The following is an 11,255-nucleotide window of genomic DNA, read 5'->3' on the forward strand; positions in this document are numbered from 1 at the left end:
CCTGAAATCAATTGTCTAACACAAAAATCAAGATGACATTTGCTCAAATAAATGACAACCGACTAGAAAATTGCAAATATTGTGCAAACGAAGGAGCTATTATTTCAGTGGGCAGTGAAATTAAAATGACATTATGAATGATGCTCACCCATGAACACATATGCTAAGGACATAACGTCATCCTCGCAGATGATGAGATTTTTCAAACTAGGGCTAGAGTTTCTGAAGGAAATCCTCCCTGACTGCACTAAGAGGCAAAGATATACCCTTCTCACAAGCACCGGTCGTCAGTGGTGACACACGGCCGCGTGCCATGGCCTAGCCAACAATGCTCCTCGGTGAGCCTTGTTTTTTTTTCATACGATCCAAAATGGATTGGGTTCCACTACAAAAGATAACGGAACAAAACACAAAGTCTCACAATATAGCATCCTGGTGCAGAAACGAAAAATCCAAAAGGATAGGTTTCCAGATGGCCAGCAAAAGCATCAGCCTTGCTGCCGCATGCACCGTGAGCCTTGTTATGGGCAGGTATGAAATCCGCATCAGCAACAAGCGCATAGTAACACCATTTTTTTGCAGTAACCCTGTTGATTTGAAACCCTAGCTGAGAGCAAAGACCACAATAGCTTTTATAGTAACACCATTTCTTACAAACGCCGTATCAGCTTCTATAGCAACACAAATTTTACAGACGCCAAAGACACATTCACACGCTGTTAGTTCTGAGTTGGTCATTTGGACAATATCTTGATTCTGGACGCCTACCATGTTTTTATTGCATTGCTGGTTCTTTGCTAGTTTCGGAAGGCTCAAACACTTAGCAATGAAGCAATGGCAGCCCATAGGTAAGCCCCTGTGCACACAGTAGCTGGAAAGATTAGGCACATTTGCCGGCTATGCCAAATTTGGAAGCCTGCAAGTATTTCTTAGTGTCAGAATCCACAGAGTTCCTGTGAAAGAGAAAAGTGTGAAAAATGCTGCCAAACTACAACACACAAGGGGGAAATAAGAAAATGTTTTCACGCCGTATAAATCTGGAAAAGCTATATTTTTCAACAACGGAAAGGAAGTTCGGAAAGCTACGCATAAAGAGGGGAGAAATGGGGACGGCTACCATATCTTTGATTTTGGATTCCTACGTTCTGACTGTAATATAACGCCTGAAAATATTTCATTTACCCACACAAACACGGCAACACGTACCGTAACTTCAGGAATTGTAGCATGCGCGCTCCACCGGTGATTGCTGAAGAAAAAACTCTCAAAATACAGTAGTTAACTTTTCACCAAATGGTCTCAACTTTTCAGAAACAGCCCTCGAATCTTAGCGGAGTAAAGTGATTCTGAAACCATTCAGATAAGTATTTAGGCAGCTGCAGATTATCAAAAAATTAAAGAGGACGGAACATAACGGTATTTTGGTCATTTGCTAGGTGAAATACACACCTTCTACGTTTGTCTAGCTGCTGTCCTCCATGATTTTACCAAGTAACAGTTCACTTGAGTGGCACAAAAAAAAAAGCTTTTCATATCGAACAGTTGCAGTGCTGCACAAAAACTGGGAGGATCACTCAAAAATATTAAAGCTTGGATCAAGATGTTTTATGCAGAACACTACCAAAAGGTATGTATCCTGTTCCTACTGACCATTTTCAGTTCACTCTTGATCAACCTTTCCAATCGCCTCAAGTATAGATGAATATGTAATAAGATCATAGTCAAATCCTAACGCATTCATCTCTTTCATCAATTTAGCTGCCTCCTCAAACATGCCTGCATGACTCAAGGCACCAAGAACCGTATTATATGACACAGCATCTGGTTTTATTGCAGACTGTTTCATATTAGAAAGCATCCCCATTGCACGATCAGGACCTCCTGTTTTTGCCAGTGCATTCAGGATAATATTGTATGAATTGATATCAGGAATACACCCATGGTCTTGCATTCTTCTCATTGTAGTAAGGGCTTCATCAAGCATGCCTGCTCTTGCCAATCCAGACATGAGGGCGTTGTAAGCATAAACATTAGGAGTGCAACCAAGTCTGTTCATCTCATCAAACAGATCTACAGCATCATCAAGCCGTCCAGCCTTCCCTAAGTGTTTTATCATCACCGCATACACTCGAGCACTAGAGGAGCCACAATTTTCTTTTAGTTCCTGAAATAGCTCGTGTGCAAGATCATACCGTTTGGCTTTTCCAAGAGCATCAATCAGGCTGCAATATGCCGCTGGACATGGAGGGAAGCCCTTTTCATCCATCTCCTCCAGCAGCATCATAGCCTTCTCCGTCCTGTTGGTTTTGCATAATCCATCAATCAAGATTGAGTAGGTGAATGGACTAGGGGAGATTCCACTTTCCTTCATTCTCTCGAACCATGATGAAATCTCAGAAATACGAGATTTAGATTCAAAAAGTGCTTTTATTATAGTGTTGTAGGTCACCACGCTAGGAATACACCTTAATGTCTCCATCTCCTCAAACAACTTCATAGCATCATCTAAACGACCAGCCTTGCCCAAGAAATTTATCATATTATTCATAAGAACTGTGTCTGGCCTGCAGCCTTCTCGTCGCATTTCATAGAAGAAGTTATATGCTTCATCAAATCTCCCAGCTTTACCAAGTCCCCTAATTAATTCAGTGTAAGTAAACACATCTGGTCGGCAGTACTGATGCCTCATCTCTTCAAACAAACTCAATGCTCCATGAACATTGTCCAATTTAAAGAGCAAAGCCATTAGCATGGTATATATCTTAGCAGTTGGCTGCATTCCATTGTCCTTCATCTCATTCAACAACCAAATTGCTGAATCCTGGCGACCAAGTTTGCAGAAAGCAGAAATGAGCGCACTGTAAGTCACGGTGTCTGGGAAGCATTGGCCCTCGTTGCTCATCTCATTGTAAAGTTCATGCACTTTCTCATACTCCCCCTCATGCATTAACATGATTATCATGCTATTATATGCCTGAGCAGTGGGTTGACACTTTCGTGCCTTGATTTGGTAAAAGATTGCAACTGCCTTACTGATCATCTTGGCATTTCCCAGCATCCGGATGATGTCTGATAGCTCCATCGGCGTGACAACACATACAGGATTCCGTACCATTTCTTGGATCATTTTCCACATTTCACCATACTGCTCTACTACCTCTAAACAGCGTATCAATGCCATGTAAGTGGATGTGTCGTGTTCGTAATTCCTCTTCCTTGCTGCCCATCTGAAAAATTGCATCTTCACACTGACCCCAACATCGGTGTTCATAACCTCTCTTACCAACCAGTGATCAACTTTCATCATTAATACCTCCAACGCCTTCTCAGCATCAGGGCCCCACTTGAATATCTTCAGGATCCTAATGAACCTCTCATCCATGACTCTTATGGAATGTGTGTACCTTGGTCCAGTGGTTGCTACTGCCTCCTCACTCTGACGAACCTGGGCCTGGAACATCTGGACAATCTCATTCTCTGTGCGCCAGCAATTCAAGATTTTCAAACAAAATAAAAAAAGGCATTAGTATTAAAAATGTCATTTCATACAGCAACAGAGATCGTATTAAAACAACAATCTAATCCAGCACACATGAGGACTAATCTCAGAAGGAAATAATTTATTCTACCTCACTAAGGCAACTGTTACAGATGGCTGCATCAGAACATGATTTCACTCGAGTTAGCAGTATAAAGAAAGCTGATCTGACCTTGTAATACGTAATGATATCATAGCAACTAACAACAAAGGTCAGGTTCCTGAAACCCTTCCTAATTTCCGCTGGAACTTATGACAGAGCCCACGCCTAGCACATTCTTAGCAAACCGAAATAAAGGGGAAGCGTTGATGGGTGGGGGTGGGGGTATGTGTGTCACCTGTTTGCTTTACCCTCCACGCGAGGTGCGGCGACGAGGAGATGCCCCGGACGGCGAGGAGGCGCGCCATCTCCGTCGGCCGGCGGCCGTCGGCTTACGATACGGCGGCGAGGAAGAGGAGGGGGTGGGGATAGGCGCAGGGGTTACGAACGGGCCCTGCAGGATGTAGGTGGAGTCAGATTTGGGCCGTGGGGCTGGGAGCCCAACCAGGGCATCACTCGATCCGAGTTTGTTGACGAGCTCAGGAGAGTTCACAATTTAACTAGGCATGCTCATGCAATTCCTATCCATTGGGTCTGACTGTAAGCAAGTGGTTAATCACATCAATCTGGCAGCAGGAAGCAACTACGGCAGCATAATTAGAGAGATCAGAGATTATAGTAATAGCTTTAGTGATTGTGTTTTTAATTTTCAATCAAGAGCTTCGAATTTCGACTTTAGTGATTATAGTATAGATTTAGCTTTTTCCTCCCCCTTGGTAGACACTTATGGTTGGGAGCTTCACATAACGTGAAATCCATTCATGTAAACATTTACAACATGCAATAAAGCCTAGATGCTCTTTCCCTAAAAAAAGGCATGCTCAAGTCAAAAGAGAGAGAGAGAGAGGCATGCTCAACTAAAATAATAATTAACTAGGCATGCTTTATCTTTAAATCAGGGGAGTTGTTTGTGGTTGGGTTTGCCTAATGATCCACTTGTTATAGCTGTAATCATATATGTTGATCAATAAAGCCTAGCAGAAAAAAAAGCTTCTGAGACTCAGATTTCACATCATAGTAGGGGAGCCAAAAATATGGATGACCGACCCCGCCGGCGACTCGCTAACACGCGAGCTTCCGTCCGGCGAGCCCGAGCTACAGCTGCCACTTCAAGCCCAACCTAGGTTAGCCACCCCCACGTCGACGTCGCCACCTTCCCCACGCCCGCTCCGTCCCTTGCCCGCCGACCTCATGGCTTCTCCGGCGCCAAGGCTTCCAGTAGCACGTCGACTGCCATCATTGCCATCCTTCTCCCCAGGTATCGCGTTTCAAAACCGCGTACTTTCATCCTTTCATCCCGGCATCATGGTTGATCCCGTTTCTTTCCCCGTTCTATCATCTCTGGGTACCATCTGGGTCACACCGTCATCGGTGGCACTCTGTTTCTCTACCTACCGCGTCTCGCCTCCTGTGTCGTTATTCTTGCATGCGCGACTTGATTGTGGGTGTTATGGACCAAGGGGTACTTACCATGTCGACTCCCAGCCAGGTGGGCTGAGTCGAGGACCCCCTTTTGGGAACCCCTTGACGCATACAAGGAAGGTTACACAAGACTTGGCATACAAGACAAGGACTTTTCTCCACCGACATAGCCGACCATGACTCCTTTTATCCTAGGCCTCTGGTACATTATATAAACCGAGAACAGGCTAGTCGATAGATCATTAGAATCTTATACAACAATCTCGTGGTAGATATTTGTACTCTGTACTATACCCCAATACAATAAACACAAGCAGGGTGTAGGGTATTATCTATTCGAGAGAGCCTGAACCTGGGTAAAAATCCTTATGTCTTTGTTACCATCGTTTCAGGACGCCTAACTTAGGATCTCTACCTCGAGATCTGCCGAATTTCACTCCATCACTGAACATCTCTTGGCGATCAAGGTGGAAGACCTGGTTTTCGCCGATTTTGTGGCAAGCCCGACAATGGCTAGGTTCATTGTTGAGGCCGGCATTGGGCACACAACATCCATCCATCCATCTTGCTCTATAATAACATTAAAAAGGAAGCTCCAGTGTCCACGAGTGGCAGACTTCTATCTTTTTGTGAAGCTTCGTAATTATGGTTAAATACCCACCAATTAGTATAGGGTTAACACTAGCATCACCCTGGATAGTTCGGCAAGAAATCTTGCTTTAACATCAGGCTGAGCATCTCCATATATAAACACCAAATCCCAAATGAAATTATTTGTCACATTGTGTACAGTCATTTTAATATGATATTCCCCATTTTTCTTGAGATATAATATCTAGAACATTGTGATTAACCCTGATAATAAACCTCCTGATTTTCCTCTAGCAGGTGTGTGATGCGAATAAAAATCTCTTTCAGCACATATGGCCTGGAAATCATTTCTAGAATTTTTTTGTCTCATTGTTTATTGTAAGCCTAAAAAATCAACTTTCATATCCATAAAAAGTTCGCTAAGAAATCTCCTCTTCACCCCCCCAAATCCCCTCATATTCCAGAAAACACCTCTCATGTTTAATAAAAATGAAAATATTTCACCTTTTTCCCTTTTACTAGGTTTATCAAGCCCTTCAATCACCACATGAGGTTTCCCTCAAGAATTCTATGAGGTCCTACTTTTTTCCCTTTTTATGAGAAAATAAATGTTTAAAATGTTCCCCGCTCTCCTCCTCTTCATCATTATTATCACTATCTTCCCCATTTCCAAGCAAAATCTTCAATATCATGTTCTCATGTTTCAATTACAGCCTCACCTCCTGTATGGGGCTTGAGTTTTTATTAGAGTTATTAATCAGCCACACATCAACTCTACTTGTTCAATTGATTTTATTTGATATTATAATCAACCATATCAATTTTCCCCAAAAATTCAGCCCACATCTTGGGACACATGCAAAAGTTTATCATTAGAACCGTTAAGGACAACGGATATTTTTTTCTCACCATAATTATCCTTGTTAGCAGCCTTTCATTGCCCGGGTCTTCTATCTCCTAATCTCTCTATCTCCCAATCTGTCACACTTTATGATGGTCTCAATGTCTTTGCTTTCTATAAGTTCCCGTTTTTAGCCTTTTCAACTTTAGTGCCAAATGATTCCTGACTAAGAGCATAATCCACCTGATCAAGTCTTGTTGCTCTTTTGCATTCAACTCATCTTCCTCAATTCTTTCGTCCAAATATGCATCTTCCATCTTCTGTCCTTCCTCTTGATCATCCCGAAACCCCTTTTTTGACATTTGTTTTCAGTTTGTAAACCACTAGCCTCTAACCTGTAAAGTTTAGACGTATACATAACATTTCGTTGCAGAAGTTCATGCTGCCTTTTCACCTACCTCTCCAAACTGATCTTCATGATTTCCATCTCTCTTATTTCTATTTTCTCTTCCACTGCCAGCTGGGTTGCGTGTCTGCCAGCAACTTCTACGACTAAATGTAGTCTTAAGAGCGAATCATCCTCTCCTTCTTTATTAAGAGAAGTTTTTGAAGGAAATATGCCCTAGAGGCAACAATAAAGTTATTATTTATTTCCTTATTTCATGATAAATGTTTATTATTCATGCTAGAATTGTATTAACCGGAAACTTAGTACATGTGTGAATACATAGACAAACGGAGTGTCACTAGTATGCCTCTACGTGACTAGCTCGTTGAATCAAAGATGGTTAAGTTTCCTAGCCATAGACATGAGTTGTCATTTGATTAACGAGATCACATCATAGAGAATGATGTGATTGACTTGACCCATTCCGTTAGCTTAGCACTTGATCGTTTAGTATGTTGCTATTGCTTTCTTCATGACTTCTACATATTCCTATGACCATGAGATTATGCAACTCCCGAATACCGGAGGAACACCTTGTGTGCTATCAAACATCACAACGTAACTGGGTGATTATAAAGATGCTCTACAGGTGTCTCCGAAGGTGTTTGTTGGGTTGGCATAGATCAAGATTAGGATTTGTCACTCCGATTGTCGGAGAGGTATCTCTGGGCCCTCTCGGTAATGCACGTCACTATAAGCCTTGCAAGCATTGTAACTAATGAGTTAGTTGCGGGATGATGCATTACGGAACGAGTAAAGAGACTTGTCGGTAACGAGATTGAACTAGGTATTGAGATACCGATGACCGAATCTCGGGCAAGTAACATACCGATGACAAAGGGAACAACGTATGTTGTTCTGCGGTTTGACCGATAAAGATCTTCGTAGAATATGTAGGAGCCAATATGAGCATCCAGGTTCCGCTGTTGGTTATTGACAGGAGATGAGTCTCGGTCATGTCTACATAGTTTTTGAACCAGTAGGGTCCGCACGCTTAACGTTCGGTGACGATCGGTATTATGAGTTTATGTGTTTTGATGTACCGAAGGTTGTTCGGAGTCCCGGATGAGATCAGGTACATGACGAGGAGTCTCAAAATGTTCCAGACGTAAAGATCGATATATTGGAAGGCTATATTCGGACATCGGAAAGGTTCTGAGTGGTTCGGGTATTTATCGGAGTACCGGAGAGTTACGGGAATTCACCGGGGAGTATATGGGCCTTATTGGGCTTTAGGGGAGAGAGAGAGGGGCTGCCTAGGGCAGGCCGCGCGCCCCCCAAGGCCTAGTCCGAGTTGAACTAGGGGGAGGGGCGGCGCCCCCTCCTTCCTTCTCTTCTCTCTTCCCCTTCCTTCTCTCCTACTCCTACTACTTCATTGGAAGGGGGGAATCCTACTCCCTGTGGGAGTAGGACTCCCCAGGGCACGCCATAGTAGAGGGCCAGCTTTCCCCCTCCTCCACTCCTTTATATATGGGGGAGGAGGGCACCCCATGGACACACAAGTTGATAAGTTGATCTTTTAGCCGTGTGCGGTGCCCCCCCCCACCATAATCCACCTCGGTCATATCGTAGCGGTGCTTAGGCGAAGCCCTGCGTCGGTAGCATCATCATTATCGTCATCACGCCGTCGTGCTGACGAAACTCTCCCTCGAAGCTCTGCTGGATTGTGAGTTCGTGGGACGTCACCGAGCTGAACGTGTGCTGAACTCGGAGGTGCCATGTGTTCGGTACTTGGATCGGTCGGATCGTGAAGACGTATGACTACATCAACCGCGTTGTCATAACGCTTCCGCTTACGGTCTACGAGGGTACGTGGACAATACTCTCCCCTCTCGTTGCTATGCATCACCATGATCTTGCGTGTGTGTAGGATTTTTTTTAAAATTACTACGTTCCCCAACAGTGGCATCCGAGCCAGGTTTATGCGTAGATGTTATATGCACGAGTAGAACACAAGTGAGTTGTGGGCGATACAAGTCATACTGCTTACCAGCATGTCATACTTTGATTCGGCGGTATTGTTGGATGAAGCGGCCCGAACCGACATTACGCGTACGCTTACGCGAGACTGGTTCTACCGACGTGCTTCGCACACAGGTGGCTGGCGGGTGTCAGTTTCTCCAACTTTAGTTGAATCGAGTGTGGCTACGCCCGTTCCTTGTGAAGGTTAAAACACACATACTTGACGAAATATCGTTGTGGTTTTGATGCGTAGGTAAGAACGGTTCTTGCTCAGCCCATAGCAGCCACGTAAAACTTGCAACAACAAAGTAGAGTACGTCTAACTTGTTTTTGCAGGGCATGTTGTGATGTGATGTGGTCAAGACATGATGCTAAATTTTATTGTATGAGATGATCATGTTTTGTAATAGTGTTATCGGCAACTGGCAGGAGCCATATGGTTGTCGCTTTATTGTATGAAATGCAATCGCCATGTAATTGCTTTACTTTATCACTAAGCGGTAGCGATAGTCGTAGAGGCAATAGTTGGCAAGACGACAACGATGCTACGATGGAGATCAAGGTGTCGCGCCGGTGACGATGGTGATCATGACGGTGCTTTGGAGATGGAGATCAAAGGCACAAGATGATGATGGCCATATCATATCACTTATATTGATTGCATGTGATGTTTATCTTTTATGCATCTTATTTTGCTTGGTTCGACGGTAGCATTATAAGATGATCTCTCACTAAATTTCAAGGTACAAGTGTTCTCCCTGAGTATGCACCGTTGTGACAGTTCTTTGTGCTAAGACACCACTTGATGATCGGGTGTGATAAGCTCTACATTCACATACAACGGGTGCAAGCCAGCTTTGCACACGCAGAATACTCGGGTTAAACTTGACGAGCCTAGCATATGCAGATATGGCCTCGGAACACTGGAAACCGAAAGGTCGAGCGTGAATCATATAGTAGATATGATCAACATAGTGATGTTCACCATTGAAAACTACTGCATCTCACGTGATGATCAGACATGGTTTAGTTGATTTGGATCACGTGATCATTTAGATGACTAGAGGGATGTCTAGCTAAGTGGGAGTTCTTAAATAATATGATTAATTGAACTTTAATTTATCATGAACTTAGTCATGGTAGTATTAGCATATCTATGTTTAGATCAATAGCTCGCGTTTAGCTCCCCTGTTTTATTTTTGATATGTTCCTAGAGAAAACTAAGTTGAAAGATGTTAGTAGCAATGATGCGGATTGGATCCGTGATCTGAGGATTATCCTCATTGCTGCACAGAAGAATTATGTCCTTGATGCACGGCTAGGTGACAGACCGATTGCAGGAGAAAATGCAGACGTTATGAATGTTTGGCAAGCTCGATATGATGACTACTTGATAGTTTAGTGCACCATGCTTTACGGCTTAGAATCGGGGCTTCAAAGACGTTTTTGAAACGCCACGAAGCATATGAGATGTCCCAAGAAATTGAAATTAGTATTTCAGACTCATGCCCATGTCGAAAGGTATGAGACCTTTGACAAGTACTTTTGCCAACAAGATGGAGGAGAATAGCTCAGCTAGTGAGCATGTGCTCAGAATGTCTGAGTGCTACAATCACTTGAATCAAGTGGGAGTTAATCTTCCAGATAAGATAGTGATTGAGAGAGTTCTCTAGTCACTATCACCAAGTTACTAGAACTTCGTGATGAACTATAATATGCAAGGGATAACGGAAACGATTCCCAAGCTCTTCGTGATGCTGAAATCGACGAAGGTAGAAATCAAGAAAAACATCAAGTGTTGATGGTTGACAAGACCACTAGTTTCAAGAAAAGAGCAAAGGAAAGAAGGGGAACTTCAAAAACATCAAGTGTTGATGGTTACCATTGCTTGCTTACGATAGATTGACCTATGCTAATACTACCATGAGATAGGACGTCCCTCGACACGTGATGATGGCTACCTATTCGGGCGTGACAAACCTAGTCACACCCGAGCCGATAACCACAGATGAACTCCATCGGAGCTACGGCGCAATGCGGCCAGATATAGAGGCGCCGCACACCCTCTTTGCTTCACTGATGAAGTAATGGACCATGAATTCCCTGAAGGGTTCAAATCCGTCAATATTGAATCATATGACGAAACAACTGATCCCGCGGTATGGATCGAGGATTTTATTCTCCACATTCACATGTCCACGGAGATGACCTCCATGCTATCAAATACCTCCCACTAAAGCTCAAAGGGCCAGCCCAGCACTGGTTAAACAGTGTGCCTGAAAATTCCATCGGCAGCTGGGAGGACTTGGAAGAAGCTTTTCTTGACAACTTCCAAGGTACATACGTCCGGCCA

The 11,255-nt window shown here is 43.5% G+C and overlaps 1 protein-coding gene across 3 annotated transcripts; it reads right to left on the minus strand.

Moving 5' to 3' along the window:
- Positions 1-558: 558 nt before the first annotated feature.
- On the minus strand, positions 559-4,113 carry LOC123121750 (pentatricopeptide repeat-containing protein At3g16010). Of its 3 annotated transcripts, XM_044541784.1 has the most exons (5): positions 3,877-4,113; positions 1,651-3,477; positions 1,450-1,550; positions 1,207-1,346; positions 559-916 (listed from the first exon to the last, which is right to left on the minus strand). In XM_044541784.1, exons 1-2 carry the CDS (start codon positions 3,944-3,946, stop codon positions 1,661-1,663), a joined length of 1,887 nt encoding a protein of 628 aa, XP_044397719.1. In that variant the 5' UTR covers positions 3,947-4,113; the 3' UTR covers positions 559-916; positions 1,207-1,346; positions 1,450-1,550; positions 1,651-1,660. The 3 variants fall into 3 exon arrangements, with proteins under 3 accessions (XP_044397719.1, XP_044397717.1, XP_044397718.1); XM_044541782.1 differs by having other exon boundaries at positions 1,450-3,477; XM_044541783.1 differs by having other exon boundaries at positions 559-953; positions 1,450-3,477.
- Positions 4,114-11,255: the final 7,142 nt, after the last annotated feature.

The sequence above is a fragment of the Triticum aestivum genome, chromosome 5D (genome assembly GCF_018294505.1).
Source record: "Triticum aestivum cultivar Chinese Spring chromosome 5D, IWGSC CS RefSeq v2.1, whole genome shotgun sequence".
NCBI lineage: Eukaryota > Viridiplantae > Streptophyta > Magnoliopsida > Poales > Poaceae > Triticum > Triticum aestivum.